At 51.5% G+C, this 21,800-nt stretch overlaps 1 protein-coding gene across 1 annotated transcript in view; it reads left to right on the forward strand.

Annotated features, from left to right (window-relative positions):
- Positions 1-17,603, forward strand: part of COL5A3 (collagen type V alpha 3 chain) — a 35,617-nt gene extending 18,014 nt beyond the window's left edge. The window contains exons 32-67 of the mRNA XM_006905898.2: positions 1,734-1,787; positions 2,610-2,654; positions 2,871-2,924; positions 3,039-3,083; positions 3,477-3,530; positions 3,637-3,690; positions 3,774-3,827; positions 3,954-4,061; positions 4,226-4,315; positions 4,580-4,633; positions 5,476-5,583; positions 5,697-5,804; positions 5,883-5,936; positions 6,488-6,541; positions 7,200-7,307; positions 7,384-7,437; positions 7,635-7,688; positions 7,806-7,859; positions 7,992-8,045; positions 8,562-8,669; positions 9,374-9,427; positions 9,613-9,666; positions 9,913-9,966; positions 10,171-10,224; positions 10,422-10,529; positions 10,678-10,731; positions 11,184-11,237; positions 11,414-11,521; positions 11,792-11,845; positions 11,927-11,962; positions 12,391-12,444; positions 13,096-13,303; positions 13,385-13,497; positions 14,989-15,057; positions 16,667-16,906; positions 16,992-17,603. Coding sequence (XP_006905960.1) covers positions 1,734-1,787; positions 2,610-2,654; positions 2,871-2,924; positions 3,039-3,083; positions 3,477-3,530; positions 3,637-3,690; positions 3,774-3,827; positions 3,954-4,061; positions 4,226-4,315; positions 4,580-4,633; positions 5,476-5,583; positions 5,697-5,804; positions 5,883-5,936; positions 6,488-6,541; positions 7,200-7,307; positions 7,384-7,437; positions 7,635-7,688; positions 7,806-7,859; positions 7,992-8,045; positions 8,562-8,669; positions 9,374-9,427; positions 9,613-9,666; positions 9,913-9,966; positions 10,171-10,224; positions 10,422-10,529; positions 10,678-10,731; positions 11,184-11,237; positions 11,414-11,521; positions 11,792-11,845; positions 11,927-11,962; positions 12,391-12,444; positions 13,096-13,303; positions 13,385-13,497; positions 14,989-15,057; positions 16,667-16,906; positions 16,992-17,138 — 2,829 coding nt within the window. The 3' untranslated portion in view covers positions 17,139-17,603. The remainder of the gene's footprint in view (positions 1-1,733; positions 1,788-2,609; positions 2,655-2,870; positions 2,925-3,038; positions 3,084-3,476; positions 3,531-3,636; positions 3,691-3,773; positions 3,828-3,953; positions 4,062-4,225; positions 4,316-4,579; positions 4,634-5,475; positions 5,584-5,696; positions 5,805-5,882; positions 5,937-6,487; positions 6,542-7,199; positions 7,308-7,383; positions 7,438-7,634; positions 7,689-7,805; positions 7,860-7,991; positions 8,046-8,561; positions 8,670-9,373; positions 9,428-9,612; positions 9,667-9,912; positions 9,967-10,170; positions 10,225-10,421; positions 10,530-10,677; positions 10,732-11,183; positions 11,238-11,413; positions 11,522-11,791; positions 11,846-11,926; positions 11,963-12,390; positions 12,445-13,095; positions 13,304-13,384; positions 13,498-14,988; positions 15,058-16,666; positions 16,907-16,991) is intronic.
- The last annotated feature ends 4,197 nt before the right edge of the window (positions 17,604-21,800 follow it).

Consider the following 21,800-nt stretch of genomic DNA (forward strand, 5'->3'; position numbering starts at 1 on the left):
CAATCTGGCACAGTTACCTTGCCCATGCTTAATTTGAAAGCATTTTTTTTTTTTAGTGACTTCCCTTTATATTGGGTCTGCTTCATTTAATTTAGACTTGATAGATATCTTTCTTTTTCTTTCTGCATTTTATCAATTTTTGTAAACTTTCATTAAGTCACATGACTCCAATAACAAGGGCAACTGACATAAGTAGGTTTGGGAATAAACTCGAGGCACCACAGCTAAGAACTGAACTCAGCCTGTGGGAGAAGTTCATGGAAGTTGGAGCAAAGCCACATAGCCAAGATTGGTCAGTGTATCTTGGGCATCAAGCAATGCATTATAAGAGGCATGGTGTGTCAGTTAAGTTGAAGTCAGTGTCTTAGTCAGCTTGGGCTGCTATCACAAATATACCTTAGACTGGGTGGCTTAAACAATAGAAATTTATTTCTCACAGTTCTGGAAGGCAGAAGTCTGAGTTCAGAATGCCAGCATGGTTGGGTTCTAGTGAGGGCTCTCTTTCTGATTTGTAGATGACCATCTTCTCTCTGTGTCCTCACATGGTGGAATGAGAGGAAATGAGAGAGAGAGAGAGAGAGAGAGAGAGAGAGAGAGAGAGAGATATCTAATCTCCTCCTCTAGGGAGGGGGAGAGAAAGAAAAGAAAAGAGAGAGAGGAGAGAGAGAGAGAGAGAGATATCTAATCTCCTCCTCTTCTTTTAAAGGCAATGATCTCATTCATGAAGCCTCCACTATTGTGGCTTAATTACCTCCTGAAGACCTCACCTCCAGATACCATCACACTGGAGATTAGGGCTTCAGCATGTGAATTTTGAGGGGTATACATTCAGTCCATAGCAGGTAGTAATAATTATAAATAATAACGCCGTTAGCTAACATTTCTTGAGCATTTACTAGGTACCAAGTAATGTGTAAAACACTTTGCACACATTATACTATTTAAGCCTCACCAAAACCTTGTGAGGGAAATATTGTTAGTAACCTCAGGATACAAACAAGGAGACTGATGCTCAGAGGGTTTAGCCATTTGTCTGAGGCCACACAACTAATCCAGTGATGGATCTGGGATTTAAAACACAGTGAGGGGTGGGAGGGGACATCAGAGCCTGTGATGCCTTCCTCCAGGTGGAGGGAGGATGACGCCAAGATGGACAGGACAGGGCGGACTAGAGTAGGTTAGTTAACAAACATTGCGGAAGCATCCACTATGTGCCAGGCAGTGGAGAATAAGAACAGTACATTCTAGTGGGGAAAACAGACGTTGACTAAGTAAGCAAGTGAATAAGGTTGTTTCGATACAAATATTACGGGGAAAACAAAGTAGGACGATGTGCTAGACAGAAGGTGACTTGGAGGAAGTGGTGTCAGGATGGTGTCGGAAAGCCAGGAGGTGACATCTGCCTGGTAGCTGGCTCTGTGGAGACCCGAAAGAAGAGCATTTTAGGCAGAGGATGCAGCTATGCAAAGGCCTTGGGGCAGGAGAGCGCTCGTGTCCCCTGAGTAGCATTGAGGAGGCTGGGGTGGCTGGAATGGAATGAGCAAGGGGGAAGAGTAGGGGAGAGGGCAGAGGGCTGCCCTGGAGGAGGCTGGGGCTGGAGGGACCAAAGAAGCTCTGGAATCAGTGGCCTGGAAAGGTCTGAAAGGATGGGGTGGTTGAATGAGGTGAGGGGCCAATGTTGCCCACCAGCCATTCCTCACCCCCATCTCGTCTCTTTCATTCTCTCTACTCAGGGGTCTATTGGCCTTCCCGGTCCCCTGGGACCATTGGGAGAGAAAGGGAAGCGGGTGAGTTGTGATTGGAGGGGGCAGGGAGAGACGGGCTTACCTGGGGGAGGAGCATTTGCTGCTGTGCATGAGGTGGGCCCCTGAGCATCTGTGTCTATGCCTGGAAGGACATATCTCCCATGTGCAATGCAGGACACATGCAGGTGACCCTGCCTGGCATTACAGCACATGTACATGTTTGCATGTATGTCCCATGTGCTGATTAGATGGGGTCTGTGTGCTGCAGCCTGTGGGCCTGCGACTGAGTGAACAGGGCATGTACACTGTGTGACTGTGGACATACATGTGTGTGAGGGACAGGTACACGTGTGTGAAAGGATATGATATGCCCACGTCTGTGTATTTCTGTGTACACAGAGTGACTGTATATACACGCATGCATTACTTTGCCCTGTAAATGGACATTGTGTATATACATGTGAGTGTGTATATATACTGTGTTTATCAGGACTGTGTCCTCAGATGAATCCATGCATGCATGTGTTTACATCGAGTGTACACATGTTCAAGGGACATGATGAACTCCATGATCTCCCAGTGCATGCTGCCATGGCATGCGGTCATGTGTGCATACTTTGCAGCTCTGATAAATAGGTGTCCGTGTGGGTGAACACACTTGTAGTGTGGATCCTATAGGTGCAATCATGCATGTAATTAGGTGTCTGTGATCTTCGTGTGGTTGTGTGTGTATGAAAGAAAGGCCTATTAATAGATGGTGACAGACATCTTTCTAGGTCTATGACTGGGTGCATTTGTGTGTTCATGTCATGTGTTTACACCATAACTCTCTTCTGCTTCTCCCTCACCTGATTTATTTTCCAGGGGAAGGCAGGGCAGCCAGGTCTGGAAGGAGAGCGAGGACCACCAGTAAGAACATAAAGAGCTCCCCCCACCTCACAGGGCCTTTAGGGGGCAGGGCTGGAAGCGGGGCTGTGAGAAGAAAGATGGTAGGGAAATCATGAGTGGCCAAGGAAGAGGGTTTAGGTTATTTCAGTGTACCTGGTGGAGCAAGAGAGGGACTTGATCTCACCTCCCAGGCTTCCCTACCCTGTCGCTTCTAATCTTTATTTCTTTTCTATTCAGGGCTCTCGTGGAGAAAGGGGACAACCAGGTGCCACGGGGCAACCAGGCCCCAAGGTATGGGGCTGGCCTCCCCCTAGGCAGGCCCTCTGTGCCAGGCTCGCCAAGTCCTTCCCAGTCTCTCCCGGTTGAGTTTGTTCTGTGGCCTGAATCTCATTTACTCTGTCTTAGGGGGATGTGGGCCAGGACGGGGCCCCTGGGATCCCTGGAGAAAAGGTGAGTGTGTGTGTGTGTGTGTGTGTGTGTGTGTGTGTTTCTGGGTAATAGTCAAACCCAGGAGGTAGGGAGACATTATAACAGTGGAAAGAGCACAGCCTTTGAAGTCAGAGAGCCATGAATTCAAATCCTACCGTGTCCACCTACTGGCTGTATGACCTTGGACAAATCATGTAACCTCTCTGGCCCTCAGTTTTCCCCTTATAAGATGTGAATAACCACAGTCCCCACCCAAGGGCTGCAATGGCGAATGAAATGACTTCCTGAGTGTAGAGTGCTTGGCCCTGTGCCTAGCATGCAGAAGGTGCTCAATATGTGCTAGTTCTTGTTATTGTGTGGGGCTCAGGAGGGCCAGGCAGGAGGAATGAGAAAAGACTTTTGGTTCCATTTCAGGGCCACCCAGGCCTGCAAGGCCCCCCTGGATTCTCTGGGCCAAAAGGCCCACCCGTAAGTGAGCTCACCCTGATTCGGGGTGGGGGGGCTGGTGAGAGAGAAGTTGGGAGCGGAGAGGCTCCTTATCTATGCCTAAACTCTCTCCCGCCTTGTCCCCCAGGGTCCCCAGGGGAAAGACGGGCGATCTGGGCACCCTGGACAGAGAGGAGAACTGGTGAGTGGCCCCTTAGCCTATAGCCCTGTTATCTCTCCATTTCTTCTCCCCATGTGACACCTCATTTTAATTTTTCTCCCCAGGGCTTTCAAGGTCAGACAGGCCCCCCTGGACCAGTTGGTGTAGTGGGTCCTCAGGTCAGAATGAACCCCACAGGTCCCTCCAGTTTTGCACCAGTTGTGAGATATTTGGGGGGAAGTAGATCTCAGACAGACCCCCATCTCAGACCGCCTCCATTCAAGATGAGCCTTTTTCCTCTCCAGGGAAAGACAGGAGAAGCAGGACCTCTGGGTGAGAGGGGGCCCCCAGGCCCCCCTGGGCCTCCTGGTGAACAAGGTCTTCCAGGCCTGGAAGGCAGAGAGGGGGCCAAGGTGAGATACTGCCCTGTGGGAGAGTAGCCCCAAATGTCCCTCAACTGCCCCCATGCCAGCTGAAGGCTCAGAACTAGCTCCACATGGAGGGGGCCCAGACTCATGGATTGGAGGGAGACATGCCTTCTCTGGAGCCTGACCTTCCTCCTCTGCACTTCCTGCAGGGGGAGCTGGGGCCACTGGGACCCCTTGGGAAGGAAGGGCCACCCGGACCCAGGGGCTTCCCTGGTCCCCAAGGAGGCCCTGGGGAACCCGTGAGTATCCTTTGCAGCCCCTCGTGTGTGTGTCTGGCTGGGCGGCGAAGCAGAGAAGGAAATGGGGAGCTCAGGGCAGGGACATGGCAATGGCATCCTTGTTGGGGACAACCATGAAAGTAAGGAATGGCGGCAGGAGGGGCTGGAGGAGACTGACCCCTGAACCTAAGTGCCAGGAAGGAGGTGGGAACTGTGAGCCCCCCAGGTTGAAGACCTGGGGGCACCCATAGGGGTCTCTTGACTGTGAATCATTTCTTCCTTCAGGGACCTACTGGTTTGAAGGGGGACAAGGGCCCTCCAGGCTCCATTGGGGCCAATGTAAGTGCAACCCCATCTGCTGGGTGGGGGGCATGGTGGAGGGACCTTGGGTATCTGGGAAGCTGGGCATTGTCAGGTCACTATTCTGGGAGTTGGATAGGCCTGGGTCGCATCCAGCTCTGCCACTCATTGGCTGGGCAATCATGTCACTCTGTGAGCCTCAGTTTCCTCTTCTGTAACACAGCCCATCTCATAAATTATTAAATATCTTGATGAGATGATCTGTCTGACACATGCTTACTTCTGTGTCACATATAAACATAGAAAAACCTTTTTCCTAGAGTTTACGTTCTGGTCAGGGAGACAAGAAACCAGGGGTGATGAATGCCTCGAAACAAAGAAGCAGAGAGAGGGGACAGAGAAGAATGGTAGAAGTAGACTGGTCAAGGGAGGCCTCCTGAGAAAGTGGCATTTGAGCCGAGACCTGAGTTGGTGAGGGAGGAGCCATGTGGTTGTCTCAGGGAACAGCATTCCAGGCAGAGGGAACAGCATGTGCAAAGGCCCTGAGGCTGGACCTGAGGGCCTGGTGCGTTGGAGGAAACAGCGAGGAGACCCATGTGGCTGGAGGGCAAGGAGGGGTGGGGGGCAGGTCACTCAGGACCCAGAGGGCTGCCGGGAGGCCTTCTCTTTGTCTTGGAGTGAGGAGGGAGTCCAGGAGGGCTGTGGGCGGAGGAGGCACTGCCCTTACTCAGGTGTCCACAGCGCCTTCTGCCTGCTGTGTGGGGAAGATAGGATTCGTGCAGGGAATCACTCAACCTCGGTGCCTGGAGGCTTGAAAACCCTCCAGATATGAGAACTACTACTATTCCTATTTTTTCCTGACCCCTCATCCCTGTTTTCAGGGCTCCCCTGGGGAGCGTGGCCCTCTGGGCCCAGCAGGAGGCATTGGGCTTCCTGGCCAAAGTGGAGGCCAAGGCCCTGTGGGCCCTGCGGGTGAGAAGGGGGCCCCGGTAAGTACTCCGCCCACCCCACTCTTCAGGCTTCATCAGGACCCTGCCCTCCACATCCCAGGACTCCACTCCTGCCCTGGCCCCTGATGAACCCCCTTCCACTCCCTCATCAGGGTGAACGTGGCTCCCCTGGCCCTACTGGCCAAGATGGGATCCCAGGACCCCTGGGGCCTCCAGGGCCCCCGGGAGCTGTAGGACCTTCTGGCGAGGAAGGGGACAAGGTGAGAATTCATGGAGAGGGGCTGGGGAAGGCTGGGGGTGGGGAGCCCGGGTCCTTCCTCATCCTGTTTCCTCTGCAGGGGGAAGTGGGAGCCCCTGGTCACAAGGGGAGCAAGGGCGATAAGGGAGATGCGGTGAGTGGGCGGAGCCCAGTAAGGGAGTGGTCCTCAGGGAGGAGAGAGGGAGGTGGAGGAGGGGAGGAGAGGTCATGGAGCTTTCTACCTTCCCGAGTCCCATCTTGACACCTGCGAGTAACAGAAGCCACTCAAGCTACCTGGAATGAAGGGGCCAACAGAGTCACTAGGGCCCCAGGAGAATGGGGAGGGTGGTGAGGTGGTTACTCTGCTCTCCTTTCCCTTGGTGGCACATCATTCTCTTTGGCTGTGACTCTGCATGGCTCTGAGGCATTGCATCCCCAGCTTCTCTTCTCCTGGCATCAGCGAGCTAGCTCAGTCCGTGGGTGCTTGTGAGATGTCTGGAGAAAAATCCTGATGGGCCAAGCTTAGGACAGATGTCTGTGTCTGATTCCATCAGCTGGTGGCTAGGAAGACAGGGTTGGGGGTTGTGCGTGCAATTGTCGCTTCCTGGTGTGGGGAGTGAACAGTCGGCAGTGATTGACATCTCTAGTGCCACGCCGCCCCCAATCTTGAACTTGAGGGATTTTTCAACTCTGTTTCCTCCCCAGGGCCCACCTGGACCAACAGGGATACGGGGTCCTGCGGGACACCCAGGCTCCCCGGTAGGTGCTCCCGGCTTTGTGACCAACCCCTGGATCCCTGATGGGAAGGGACAGTGTCCTAACCTGGCCTCAGGCCCAAACTCAATTCCAACCTTGATTACTCCTCCACACTGACACCCAGTATGAACTCATCCCAGAATCTGACTCAATCTCAACCTCAGCCCCAACCCTGAACCCCAATTCAGCCCTAACCTTAATCCTGTTCGTGACCTTAACTTCAATTCCAATTCAAATCTTATCTTCAAATCCCACATTTGCCAAACCCTGACCCAGTCCTACCCTTAACCCCAGCCCTGATCCACCCTCCAATGCTGACCCCAAACCTGAGCTCAGACTCTGAATCTGACATTGGCCCCGAGCTCAAACTCAATCCTAAATTCCATCTTGACCCCATGTAACCCTACTCATGACCTTGACCTCAACCTGAACCTGACTCATCACCCAATGCCCATCTCAAAACTTTGACAGAACCCTTGACTTCATTCCCAAACTCTGACTCTTAACCCATACTCCCAACTCCAAACCCAACCCCGACTCTCCCCAAACTTAATCCCAACCCTGACTCCAACTATTAACCTCAGACCTGGCTTTGACCCTGAGCCTACTCCTAACCATTGATCTGGACCCTAACTATGCCCTACCCTATTCTTTCTCCCAGGGAGCAGATGGGGCTCAGGGACGCCGGGGACCCCCGGGCCTCTTTGGGCAGAAAGGTGATGATGGAGTGAGAGGCTTCGTGGGGGTGATTGGCCCCCCTGGCCTGCAGGTGGGTGTTTGAGTTTGGGGGTACAACCTCTGGTTCCCCCCACTCTGTGCCCCAATCTTGGTTCTTTGTTCTACAGGGACTGCCAGGCCCTCCTGGAGAAAAGGGGGAAGTTGGAGATGTGGGCTCCATGGTATGGACAACGAGGGGCACGGTGGGGGGAGGGGAGCGACAGGGTGGGGGGTGCCCATAAGATTGATGAGGGGTGTCACAGGGCACATTGTCATTTTAAGGATCATGTAGGTCACCAGCGTCAAGGGTGATGTTTGTGGTTACTGGAGCCTTTGGGGGGCATGGGGGTCACTGGATGCCATTCTAACTGTCCCACAGGGCCCCCATGGAGCTCCAGGTCCTCGAGGTCCCCATGGCCCCAGCGGATCAGAGGTGAGGACTCTGGTGGTGGGGGGTCACCCAGGATGCTTCAGAGGTGAGGAATCCATTTCCCAAGAAGGGGAGGATGGGATCCCATAGTCCCCGTTCTATCCCTTGCTGTCTCTCTAGGGCCCTCCAGGGCTGCCCGGAGGAGTCGGTCAGCCAGGTGCTGTGGGTGAGAAGGTGAGAGGAGGAGGGCAGGGGACTGCGCGGGGTGCAGGAGGCACAAGTCCCAATCGGGGGTGGCTGTTCTGGGGAGCCTCTCCTCGTCTGACAGGATGGGACCTCTTCTTACCCTCGCTTTGTCTCCTGCAGGGTGAACCAGGGGAGGCTGGAGACCCAGGACCCTCAGGAGCCCCAGGCATCCCTGTGAGTAACTGTGTCCTGTGCCCCTGCACCCATCCCAGGGAACCCCTGACTCCTTGGCACCTCAGGCCACCGTGACCTCTGGGCAGTCCTAGGTCACCCACTGACCCAGCACCTATGCACTTCCTGGGTTATCTTGATGACATAACCTTAGAAGGTGTCAGGGCTGCTACATAGTTCTCCAGGTCATGCACTGCACAAGAGTGTGGGACCAAGGGAGTAATGGGGGCTCAGATCCAACATGAATCCTGGCTTGGGATGAGCTGCCCACAGGGGTCCCTTTTACTAATTCACTCAAGGGTGCCGCATGGACTAGACCAACCTTGCCCATGATCATCCTGATCCCTGATCCTATAAGCCCTAGATCTCTTTGACTTCTAACCCTTGGGCACTGTAGGCTACCCTGGCTCTTGACCCTAGTAAAGTCCCAGATTACCCAGATTCCTAAGTCTAGTCGTGCTAACCTTGACCCCTAGAGAGTCCAGGCTCTTCTGACTTTTGACCTCTCTTTCTACAAAGGGGCCCAAGGGGGAAATTGGCGAAAAGGGAGACACTGGCCCATCTGGGGCTGCTGGACCCCCAGGCAAGAAGGGCCCTCCTGGAGAAGATGGAGCCAAAGGGAACGTGGTGAGTCCTGGGGAAGGCGGAGGCAGAGGTGAGGAGGGCCACTCATGCCCACTCACACCTGCTCTCCAGCTTCCAGTCAGGGGTCCTGTCTTCCAGTGTGCTGACTCTGTGAATGACCCAGAACATGGCTGAATGAATGAATAGCTGACTGGTTGATTGATTGATTGATTGATTGATTGAATGAGTCAATCAACATGAACATACAGTGGTTACACATCATCGTAGGGTGTAAAACCTGCTTCCACGTGGAATCACTCTAACATGATGGGAAGGCCAAGGTGGGGAATGGTGCTGATATGGGATTTGCCATCAGGCGGAGGTTGAGCCCTTCCTAGCACAGCGATGGGGCTTGGGGTTGAGGGGCGCAGTGAGGAGCTCCAGAGTCTCTGGGGCCTTGATTTGGACCTCTCCACCTCACCACCTGCTGTGTCCCTCTCTGAGGGTCAGTCCTACCTGTGAGTCTGTGAGTCCCAAGCTGGGAGGCTGCCGGGAGGATGAAGTGAGATGATGCGTGTAACGTTCTTAGCTTAGTGCCTGCAGGCATTAAACACTAGATGTCCTCTCTACCAGGGTGGAGATTTTTTGTTTTATTCATCATGTATCCTCAGCGATCAGAGCTGTGCCTGGACATCATTCATTTGTTAAATGAATTAATGAATGCTCAAAAATTCTGAGATGTGATTATTCATCGTTCTGTATTTCAGGGCCCCACGGGGCTTCCAGGAGATCTAGGACCCCCTGGAGATCCTGGTGTTTCGGTGAGTATAAACATCCTTCCCCCACCAAGCCCAGCATGTGCTCTAATTCTGTTCCCATCTTCCTACCCCTCATAGACCTGGTCAAGGTTGTGGGAGCAAATAACCTTCATTATCCTTTAAGCTTCACTCTCAAATTCCCATGTGACCTCATGACCTCTCCCAACTCTGTCCACCCCTCCCTGCAGGGTCTAGATGGTTCCCCAGGGGAGAAAGGAGCCCCTGGTGATGTTGGGGGACCGGTGAGTGGGGAAACGGAGGATGTGCGGGTGAATTGGGGGGCGGGCAGAAAAGTGGCTTAATGAGGTACCCAGGGTCCCTGTATGTGTGCCTGCTTTGCCTCTCTGGGGCCTCACCCTGAGCAAGAGAAGCTTAAGCGGGGGAGGTGGGAGATGGCCGGTGCTGGAGCACTGTTTGGGGGAGGAAGTCCTTGGTTCAAAGGCATCCTGAAACCGTCACGCTCCACCAACCTGTTATAATCTCCACAGGGTCCGCCTGGCGCTTCTGGGGAACCCGGCCCCCCTGGGCCCCCTGGCAAGAGGGTGAGTGATAACCTGCCTCCTGGCTGTCCTGGCTCCAGCCTTATCCCACTCACCCCCACAGGCACCCATCACCCCCAAAGGGCCTCACTCTGTCCCACAGGCCCTCAATCACCCCTACAGGCCCTCACTTACCCTCGTGGGCCACCCCCCCCATAGGCACCCATCACCCCTACAGACTTCCTCTAACTCTCTCTCCTTACTCAGGGTCCTTCCGGCCACATGGGTCGAGAAGGCAGAGAAGGGGAAAAAGGTGCCAAGGTGAGTGCCCCTGCCCAGGGAGGGGTCCCTGCCCTGATCCTTTAGCCAACAGTTGGGTCATCAGAATGGGGAGGAGGCCTGTGACCATCACAGATGCCTCAATTCCCTCCCTGTCCCTGATGGTTCTTGGCTAGGGGGTCAGGAAGCAGGTACCCCCTGACCTTCTCTGCTTCCTCCCTTGCCCCTGTCCATTTTAGGGCGAGCCAGGTCCTGACGGGCCCCCAGGGAGGACAGGCCCAGTGGGGGCACGAGGGCCTCCTGGGCATGTTGGGCCTGAGGGTCTTCGAGGGGTCCCCGGCCCTGCGGTGAGTGGGGCAGGAACAGGGATGGGTCAGGCCCTTGCCTTAGAGCTTCTCATCACAAGGGGGAGGGGCTAACCCTGGTCGGGCAGGTAGGGGCACCCACACTGGGTTCTGGTGGGGTGCAATCCCCCCATGTTCTGTTTCACCCCAGGGTGAACCAGGCCTCCTGGGACCTCCTGGACAGATGGGCCCTCCTGGCCCCCTGGTAAGAGACTTCTTTTCCCCTGAGGTCCTGGCACTAAGAACCACAGTGGGCACCCAGTGGCTGTCTAGTGACTATGGGCGCTGATGGTCAGGCTGACCCCTCGCTGACTGTCTGGTGGTCCACCCTGACCATGTATACCAACCATCTATTCTGACCACTCATCTTGATGGTCTATGCTGACCCTCCATCTTGATTGTTTAACCATAGTGACCCTCTATCATAAGCCAACTGACTGTCGATCTTGATAGTCTACGCTGACTACCCATTCAGATCTTGACCCAATCTCATGCCAACCCCTTCACTGTCCTTTGTCATCCCTCCTCTCTCCTGACAGTCTCCATGATCGCATTCCTGGTAATCCCCTTCTAAATCTGGGTGATCCCTCCATCACCCATGTGGACCTTGAGATTTCCTGTGTGAGACTCACTGACTGATGCAGCCTCTCTTTCCAGGGGCCCTCTGGCCTTCCAGGGCTGAAGGGAGATGCTGGCCTCAAGGGGGAAAAGGTACGGGTATTTCCTTCCATCATTTCCCTCCCACATTGGCCTCTATCTCCTCCCTGGCCAGAGGGCTTGGAAATTGGGGTCTCCTCTGCTCCCAAACTCCTTACCCCCAAGCTCTAGGAGAAAAACTCCCAGCAGCCCTCCCTGCTTTCCCTGCACATACCGCTTTTGTCCCCCAGGGCCACATTGGATTGATCGGCCTCATTGGCCCCCCTGGGGAGGCTGGTGAGAAAGGGGATCAGGGCTTGCCAGGCGTGCAGGGCCCTCCTGGCCCCAAGGGAGAACCTGTGAGTGTGTGTCTTGCCCCAAGTGGGAAAAATGTGTTCAAAGGAGGGGGTGGGGTGCAGAGGCAGAGATGGGCGTGTTTGGAGACTGTGGGGGTTAGGGAAGCCTGGGTCTGGAATGACAGGGGTTGTGTCTGGGGAAATGGGCACTCTGTCTGGGGACTTGCAGGTTGGAGGTTCTGTCTGGAGGTTTGGGGTCTTGAAGGGGCTGGAGGTTTGTCTGGACAATATGGATGAACCTCATCAATGATGATCCTGATCTCTTTTCTCCAGGGTCCCCCTGGTCCCATTGGCTCTCTGGGCCACCCAGGGTCCCCAGGCGTGGCGGTGAGTAGGAGGGGTCTGTTGGGTGGGGGTCACTGTGGTGGGCCAGCCAGGACTCTAGCTCTCTCTGTCTCTGTACCACAGGGCCCTCTGGGACCAAAGGGCTCAAAGGGGTCCCCGGTGAGTACTTCTGGCTCCCCTGGGCTCCCACATTTCAGCTCCCTGCTCCCCTCCACTGTACCAGAACCCTTAACGTATTTGCATTCGTTCATTTATTTAGTCATCAATCACGTATTCAACAGATTTTATTCGACACTTACTATTGTACTTTATCAAATCTAAGATGCCATCTATTGTAAGATGCACCATTATTTTATAAATTGCTATGAAAAAAAAAAACAATTCTGCCAAGTAAACTATGACTTGCCAAAGATATTAAGATGCTGATTTCAGAGATGTTAAAATGTGGAAGGAAATGTATTTATGCTTGGTGCAGGAAATTGCATGTCCTTCCCCCGGGGCTCTGCATGTGTGTGCATGTGTGCATGAGTTGGCAGGAAGGGGGTCTCCATAGACAGAGTTCACTCCCAAGTGACTTCTCCCTACAGGGATCCCTCGGCCCCCGTGGAGACACTGGACCTCCAGGCCCCCCAGGTCCTCCAGTAAGTTCCCCAGGGACTAGGTTGGATCCCCAGGGCCAAGAACCAGATGTTCAGGAGACACAGGTGGGGAGGAAGGGGCTTTGAAAGCCGAAGAGGAATCTGGACTCTGTGTGTGTGAGGGTGGGGGTTGGGGGACACCCATGGGGGTGCTGACGGAGCTTTGTCTCCACTGCATCTCCCTCACCCCGTCTCTCCCTCCCTGTCTCTCTCTCTCCATCTCTTCCACCTCTCCTGGCCTTTCTCTGTCTCTCAAACACTTGTTCCACTATTTCATTGTCTGTTCTCATTTCCGGCTTGCTGCCTCTGTCTCTGTCTCCATCTCTGTCTCTCTGTGTCTCTGTGTCTGTCTGTCTGTCTTTCTCTCCCTCTCTCATTTTCTTTGCCTGACCCTGTAATTCTCTCTCTTTTATTGTCTTTCTACTCCTATGTCTTCCTGTCTTTGAGTCTTTCTCTCTCTCTCCTTCCTGCGTGTCTCTCTCTGTCTGTTTTCCCCTGTCCCTGACCTTGTTTGTATCTCTTCCTTGCCTTTCTCATCCTCCCCACCCCTGTCTCTTTGCCTCCCATGTCTCTCACCTCTGCCTGTCTCTCTGTCTCTTCCTCTCTCTGTCTCTTCCTCCCTGGTCTCTGTTCTCCATCCCCAACACTGCTCAGGGTCCCTCTGCGGAGCTACATGGGTTGCGCCGGCGCCGGCGCTCGGTACCGGGCCCGGGGTCGCTGGAGGGCGGCCTGGAGGAGGTACTGGCCTCTCTCACATCGCTGAGCTTCGAGCTGGAGCAGCTGCGGCGCCCTCCCGGCACTGCCCAGCGCCCCGGCCTCATGTGCGGCGAGCTACATCGCAACCACCCCGACCTGCCAGATGGTGAGATCCGGCCGCTCCCTGGGTGGGTGGGGAGCTGTGGGGTCTTGTCCCTGCTCACCTGCCCCCATGACTCTGCGGCAGGGGAATACTGGATTGACCCCAACCAGGGCTGCCCGCAGGACGCCCTCAGGGTTTTCTGCAACTTCACGGCCGGAGGAGAGACCTGCCTCTACCCTGACAAGAAGTTTGAGACCGTGAGTGCCACTGGGGGCGCGGACATTGGTGGACGGAGGAACGGAGCTCTGGACCCTGTTCCATTCTCCCACAGCCGCAAGAAAGGCTGTCCCCGTACCAGGCTGTGTCAAGGACCTTATCCTTCCTTCAACCAACATTTATTGAGCACCTACTGTATACCAAGTGCTGGGGCTACCGCAGAGAATCTAAAGAAAAAAAAAATCTCTGCTTTTATGCAGTTCACCTTCTATGAGGAAGACAAACAAGAAAAGCTAGTAAAGAAATTTCAAATGGTGGAGAATCTTTAAATGTGCTTACGTGTGCCACGCCTGTTCTAAGCACTTAGATGCAGTAACTTACTGAGCTGTAATCATCTGATGTGGCAGTTCTGTCATCATCCCCCAGACAGAGAAACTGAGGCGCAGAGAGGTGACAAGATTACCTATGGCCGTCTGGCTCCAGAGTCCCAGGCCTTAACCACATGACTCCATTGCCCCTTGATCTGCTAAGCTGTAGGCCTGCGGGATCACTGCCCTCCGGCTTTGGGCGGGGAGGCGAGACCACCTGATCCTCCAGAAATCCTGGGGCTCTCCATCAGGGAGCCCCGAGCCTAACCGCCCCTTACACCAAGCACCAGGTTTGGCGGCGGAGGGCAGCGGATGAGGGGCACCAGCTCTGGACCACCTGGATTAGAATCCGGGTCTGCCGCCTCAGTGTTTTCACCTGTAGAATGGAGTGGGTATCGGCCCCATAGGGTGGCTGTGCATTCATGGTACCAGCGCACCTGTCAGGAAACACCAATTAGGCACTGACTGTGTGCTAATACTGCTATTGCAGGTCAAACACGTGGCCAGCCCAGGGCCTGCAAACGTGCACAGTCATGTTTTCCTGAGGTATCGATATTTTTGACTCATCAGAGTGCTGGTTTAGTGGATGCTCAGATCCCCCACATACAGGGGCTGGAGTGCAGCACTTGATCTCTGAATGGTTGCTGATCTCGCACCAGCTCACCTTCCTCCTCCAAGAGAAGTGAGGAACGTTCTAGGTTTGGGTTCCCCAGACACAGACCCTGAGACAAGGATCTGAGGGCAAGTCATTAATTTAGGTGATCCCGGGAGGCACCAGGAAGGGAGAGGGGGATGTGAGAGGGGTTGGAGGAGGCAGTCAGTGTCGTTAAAATGTCACCATTGGGCACCCAAGGCTTGGTTCCGTGGAGGACTTCCGGAAGACAGTGTGGAGCGACCACCTAGAAGTTGTCCCACTGGCGGAGAGGGAGCTGGGGCATTTATCCACCAACTCTTGTCAGTTATTGGTTGAAGGCTGTCTCAGACAGTGGGGCCCCTCCCCTTGGGCCTGCTCTGTGCACCTGCCAAGCCCACTCCCATGGCCAGACAACAGCCTGAGAATCCCGGATATTCACAGTTTGCAGCCTTCCGTGTGGGGAGGTAATTGTGAAAAGGACACGGTGGACACTCAGGGCACCTGCCACTGATCCTCCCTTCTTCCTCCAGGTAAAACTGGCCTCCTGGTCTAGGGAGAAGCCAGGAAGCTGGTACAGCACATTCCGTCGAGGGAAGAAGGTGAGTTGCCAAAGGCTGAAGTGGTGGATAGTGTGAAAAGTCGTGGGAACCAGCATGAGGAGTTGGGAGAGGGGGTCTGAGGGGTGAGAGGAACAGGACAGACTTGCCTCTGCCTTCCTGGTGATCGCAGGTTGGGGAAGAGAGAATGAGTGGGGCAGTATCCAATGTGCGATGGAGGAAGCTCAGCTGAGGCCTCAAGAATGAGATGGATTAGCAAGTTCGGGAGGACAAGGAAAAGCGTTGCAGGCAGAGGGAACAGCAAGTGCAAAGGCCCAGAGTCAAGAGAGGGTCTGGTGAATTTAAAGAAGAAAAAGCCACTTGCTCTGCTTTAGAGAGTGTGAAGGGGAATGTGGTTGGAGAAGAGGCTAGGGAGGTAGGTGAGGGCTAGGCCCATCTCCTCTTGAAGACCTGTGAGCAGTAGGGAACCATGAAGTGTGTTTAAGTGAGAGAGGGACCCAAATCAAATCTCTGTGTTAGAAAAATGCCTCTGGGGCTGGTGGTGGTAGTGGCGAGACTTGGGGCTGGGAGACCAGAAACAGATGTGTCGATCAAGGAGAGTGCGGAGGTGGTCCAGGCTGGAGTTGGTGATATGGAGATGGAGAGGAGAGTGTGACTTAGAACAATATCAAAGAGGACAAATCAATAGGACCTAGTAATTGATGAGACTGAGAAGAGGCAGGAGACGGGGATGATGCCCAGATTCTCGGCTTGGGGGACTGGTGTTTGGTGAGATTCTGAGACATGTAAATGAGAAGAAGAGCAGGTTTAAGGGGTGGAAGTGTCTTGGATTCAGTTCAGGACTGATTTATGTAACATATATGTATATGCTAAGCACTTGGAATATAGCAGCCAATTAAACACAGTTCCTGACTTCATGACATTAATATTCTACTGGGAATGTAACCAAGGAAACAGACAGACCAAGGAAACAAATAAAGCTATAATATAATGTGAGGAGGTATCTTGATTTGGAGTCCCCCCAAACAGACCCTGAGGCAAAGATTCAATTGCAAGTAGTTTATTTGGGAGGCGATCCCAGAAAACATCAGGTGGGTAATGTGGAAACGAGACAGGGAAGAGAAGGGAGCCAAAAGGACGCATGACCAAGTACGCTGTCTCAAGCCAGCGATGTGTTAATAATATATTTTATTAGCCCAATATATCCAAAATTTTGGCACGTCAATGTAAAGATTATAGAGGCATTTTGCATTTTTTTTTTTCATACAAATTCTTCAGAGCCTTGTATATATTTTACACTTACAGGACATGGTAATCTGGATGCTAAATTTCATTGCAAATACTTGATCTATACTTAGATTTTATAAAACCTGAAGCTGGAAAAGTAGATTTGCATACTCAATTTGTTCCAAACCTAAGTATTCTGATAACTAGATGGAGGCTAAATTATGAGTTATGAATGAAAGTAAAAAATTTAAATTAAACAATTAAATACAAAACTAAAATGAAACCAAGTTTTAAAAAAAGTTTCTCAGTCTCGTTGGCCACACTTGAAGTGCTCAGTAGCCACACGTGCCCATGGCTCATGAGAGAACGGTGGGAGGCTGGGTGAATGAGGCACCCCCTGCCTCCTGCTTTGTCCCACCCTCAGTTCTCCTACGTGGATGCTGACGGGTCCCCGGTGAACGTGGTCCAGCTGACCTTCCTGAAGTTGCTGAGCGCCACAGCTCGCCAGAGCTTCATCTACTCCTGCCAGAACTCGGCCGCCTGGCTGGACGAAGCGGCAGGCGACTATGGCCGCTCCCTTCGTTTCCTTGGGGCCAATGGGGAGGAGCTGTCCTTCAACCAGACAGCTGCAGCCACCGTCACCGTTCCCTACGATGGCTGCCGGGTAAGGGCGAGGGGCAGGGGCTGACTGGAGCTGGGAGGGGAGGCCTCGAATGCCCAACTCACTATCTGTTACTTCCTGTTGTCAGCTCCGGAAGGGACAGACGAAGACCCTCTTGGAGTTCAGCTCTTCCCAAGTAGGGTTTCTGCCCCTGTTGGATGTGGCGGCCACTGACTTTGGCCAGACGAACCAGAAGTTTGGGTTTGAACTGGGCCCTGTGTGCTTTAGCAGCTGAGAGTCTCGGGGGTGGGAGGGACAATGACAGAGCCCCAGAGAGGGCACATTTGGTGCTGAGGCTTTGAAGCCGCCATATTTATCGTCTCCTGTGACTGTGGAGCCAGGGGAGAGTCTGGTCATCATGGTCCAACAATATTCCTTCTCCATTCCAGGGGGCTGAGGGCTGGACTTTCCTGGCCCAAGAGTCCAGCCTCCCCCACCGCAGCCCTGCTGGAATAACTGTAGTCTGGCTCTCTTTCCCCTCCATGCCCACTCAACTCCCAGCTCCCACCCCTTCTCCCCCTTGCCATGAACTTCTAACTCAGCTGACGAATGCCCCCACATGCCCTCCTTCCCCTCCTCAGTCAGTGCCCCAGACACCCTTTGGTGCTACCCTTCCCAATAGTTAAGCACTGGACATCTCCTGATCCCAGGCTGGGACCCCTTCGCTCATTCCTATTTTAGGTGGGTTCGGAGTGAAGGAACAGAAGTCAGACTACAGAGGGAAGTGGGACTTCCCTGGACTGAGCTGAGTGCTCTTTTTGCTGCCTCGGCCCAGCTCTGAATACTGACCCCCTCATGTCTCCCCGAATGCACCTTGCCATGCCAGATGGTTTGGGGACCAAGATGTAGGGGGTAAATCAGGATCCTAATGGTGCTGCCCTATTTATACCTGGGTCTGTATTAAAAGGGAAAATCCCCTCTGTTGTATATTTAATCTGCTTCCTCCTTAGGGAAGACTGGGACATGATAAGAGAGATTCTAGCATGATCCTCCCCCATCCCCCGAGCCATAGGGCATAATTGGCATCTCAAGTCTGAGAATAAACCAGTGAACTGTGTCCCTGACTGTGTCTTTCATTTGGTGCTGGCTGTATCTTTTTTAGGGCCTGACTCTTGTCTCACCTGAGGTATCTGCCACCACCTATCTTAATTGTGTCTCTTAGATGGCTTTAAGGGGGTGGGGGAACTCAATTATAAGGGGACTCGCTAGAGGTGATGGACCTGTTTAATAACTCAGGCCCCTAGAGGAAAAGTTAAAAATAGCCAGATCTCTAAGAGAGTAGATCTTAACTGTTCTTACCACACACACGAACACACACACACACACACACACACACACACACACACACACTGATAATTACATTGTGTGATACAGGTGTTAGCTAATTTTGCAATAGATAAGTGGATCAAATCAACACATTGTACACTTAGACTTACATATGTTTTATATATATGTCAATTATATCTCAGTAAAGCTGGAAAAATTATGAACCCATTAGGAAGATATCAAACTTTAAAAAAAGGAAAAGAAGGAGGGAGGGAAGGAAGGAAAAAAAGAAACAGCCAGATTTCCATGTTGACCTTGATTAGCCACCGACTGAGCTTAGGGGATGTATCAAGAGATGACATGGATGTGGTTTTAGTTTGAGAGGAGATGACTAGATGTCAAAGGTCTGGGTGGTAAATTGGGGGATGAATTGGGGGTGAAGAGAATTGAGTTAGGAGTGAAGCCTTGAAGTGAGTTGAGGGTTGAGTGTTAGAGCTTGGATGAGTTTCATTGAAAATGAGTTGAAGATGCATTGAGCTGGAGGTAGGTTTGAGGTGAGTGGAGTGTGGGGTTGTGAATTAATGATGGGATCTGTTGAGTTGGGAGTTGGATTGAGGTAAAGGTTTGGGATTGGATGTCGGGTTGAATTGAATGAGAGTTGATTTGAGACATAAGATGAATTGAGTAGAGGTAAGTAGTGTTTGCTATGAATAGGGGTGAGAATTGGCAGTTTGGTCAGTTAAGATTGGATCAGTTAATACAGCTGAAACTTATTAGATTTCATTAACCAATGTCACCATAAATAAATAAACAAACAAACAAAAAAAATAAATAAATTAAAGAATGAAAAAAAATCCTCACCCCTCCCCCCCAAAATGATTGGATCAGTTAAGATGAGAATTGGGTTTGCGGTAGCTTGAATTGGGGGTTGGCTGTTGGGTTGAGGTTTTTTTGTTTAAACAGATTTACTGAGATACAATTCACATACCATATAATTCACCCATTTAAAATATACAATTAAATGGTTTTTAGTACATTCACAGACTTGTGCAACCATCACCACAACCGATTTAGAACATTTTCATCACCTCAAAAAACCCACATATCCATTAACAACCACTCTCCACTTCCTCCAAACCTCTCAGCAGGAGGCAACCACTAATCTTTCTGTTTCTATAGATTTGCCTCTTCTGGACATTTTATACAATATGTGGCCCTTTGTGTCTGGCTTCTTTCATTTAGCATAATAGTTTCATGCATTGATCCTTCATTCCTTTTATTGTTGAATAATATTTCATTGTCTGTATAGACCACGTTTTGTTTACCCAATCATCAGTTGATTGACACTGTTGAGGTGAGTTAGAAGTGATAGAGGGTGTGTGCGAGTTGAGTTGGGTCAGGTGGGGTTGGGTGGGTAGAGCTTGGGGGTTGAGGTAAATGCTTCCCTAAAACCTAGAACTTACCCTACTACTACTACTGCCACCAGCCCCCCTAACATCACCTGAATACTTGTCTTGGATTCCCTTATTCAATAAACATTACTAAAGGTCTTAACTCCATGAAGGATGTTGGTGCCCAGAAGTTGCTTCACTCATTCATGAACTTATTCATTTCTTTCATTCTATTGAGTGATTACTCAGTGCCAGGCACTGTTCCAGATGCTGGGGATAGAAGAGAGATGTGCCTGCCCTCAGAATCTTACTCCTGAGGAAAATGATAATGCTACATAAATATGATTTCAAGTAGTAGTGATTATTGTGAAGGAAAATTAAATAAGTTACATGGATAAAGAGTGATGGACTCGGGAATTTGAAATAGAGTGATTAGTAGAGGTTTCGCTGAGGCGGTGACGTTTGATCAGAGACCTGAAGAATGGGAGGGAAGAAGCCATGTGGAGTCTTTAGAAAGTATTCCACACACAGTGAAGAACTCAGAAACCTTCAAACACCAATGAGGGCTCTTGAGGGGATGTGTTGCTCTTGGTCACCTCTTCTACTGATTTGTTGCTTTTGCTGATTTTTTAAATCCTGTGTTTTCTTCTGTCAACCCAAATGTAGAGCTGGGCCTGCATTCCTTTCAGTTCTTCTCCCAAACATCTTTAACTCAAGAACGCACATGGTAACACCAGTGCTGTGTTATTTTCCTCTTCCTGGGCACATCTAATTGAGAACACGTTTCCCAGCTCCTCTTGCAGTTTAGGTTGGGGCCATGTGAATGGGATGTGAGTAGCCATTAAACCTCCGACGTAGTTCTCCGTGATCCTTCTCCACATTCCATGGTGACCTTGGAGATCACATGTGTAAGATGGTGGTGTCATTTACAGAACTGGAAAAGGGCCTTATTCCCCAAGTTACTGCTAGGAGAAGTGCTACCAAGGAGATCTCCATCAGATATGACCACGAAATAACTCAATTGTTTTAAACTCTTGAGAATTTTAAGGGTTGCTTGTTACAGCAGCTATCATTAATTATCCTGACTAATACAGTGAATGGATCTAACTTTTACTGAAGGTCGGCATGTAAGTGTGTCTCACTGTAGGAAAATCAACAAGTTAAATTTTAATTTTGAATATCCTTATCCTCAAAATTCCCCACTACTGTGAATTTGCCAAGTCCGGATCTCCTACAGTTCTGCTGCCCTCTCCCATCTCCCCCTCCCTGGCATTTCTCTTTGTCCACCCTCTACACCCGCTTCCTCTAAGGCTGTCTCACTTTCTTATGAAGAACCATTCACTCAGTTGTTCTTACAGAACATATCTTCATGCCCACATGATGCATGACCATCAACCGAGTGTCTACATGTCAAACACTGTTCATCAAATGTTTTCCCTGGATGAATTTGTTTATTCCTCATCACAACCGTTGAGGAAAGTTCCATTACAATCCCCATTTTGTATGTAAGGGGACTGAGGAACAGAGGTGCGGAGTGGCTTGCTCAGCATCTAGAGCTAGAAATTTTGCTAAATAAAAAGCCAGTGTCTCCTTTAGTGGAATTTTCCTCCATTGTTTTAAAAAATTACATCCCATACACAGCCCAGGGTTTGAATGCAGATCAGCTGGCATCAGCTTTTGCAACTCCAATCCCACCCTGGTGCAGGTATTTTGGAGGGGAGAAACAACTAAACAGTGTAATGAGGACTCTTTAATGAGCTAAAAGCTCATTAAAGAATTAGAAACTGGGCCCTGCTAAATTAAAGGGTAATTGACAAAGGTGTGAGGAGGGAATTCTGGGTCTTGCAGGCTCAGCTCTGTGTATTTACTCAGCATCATTGCCAGTACCCAGGCGGCTGCTGGAAAAGCCCCCAGCTGATTTGCATATTCAGTGGCCATAATTAATCACTGCTTGTGCTTCCCGAGCAATTACACCCACTGTTCTGATCTGGGGGATGGGTGGGGTAGGCAGTGTGGGGGCATCTGTTGGCTTTATACAGACATGGTTGGGGGGGCGGGTGGAGTAGGTGATTTTACACACACACACACACACACACACACACACACACACACACACGCTCATGCTGTGAGAGATATCCACAAACAGTGACATACATAGACCAAGAGCTCACAGAATCAAACCATCTTGTCATCCCCTTCTTCCCCTCTGCCAAAGCTGCAGATCCCGCCCTGGCCCCACG

This window comes from Pteropus alecto, unplaced genomic scaffold (assembly GCF_000325575.1).
Source record: "Pteropus alecto unplaced genomic scaffold, ASM32557v1 scaffold761, whole genome shotgun sequence".
Taxonomy (NCBI): domain Eukaryota; kingdom Metazoa; phylum Chordata; class Mammalia; order Chiroptera; family Pteropodidae; genus Pteropus; species Pteropus alecto.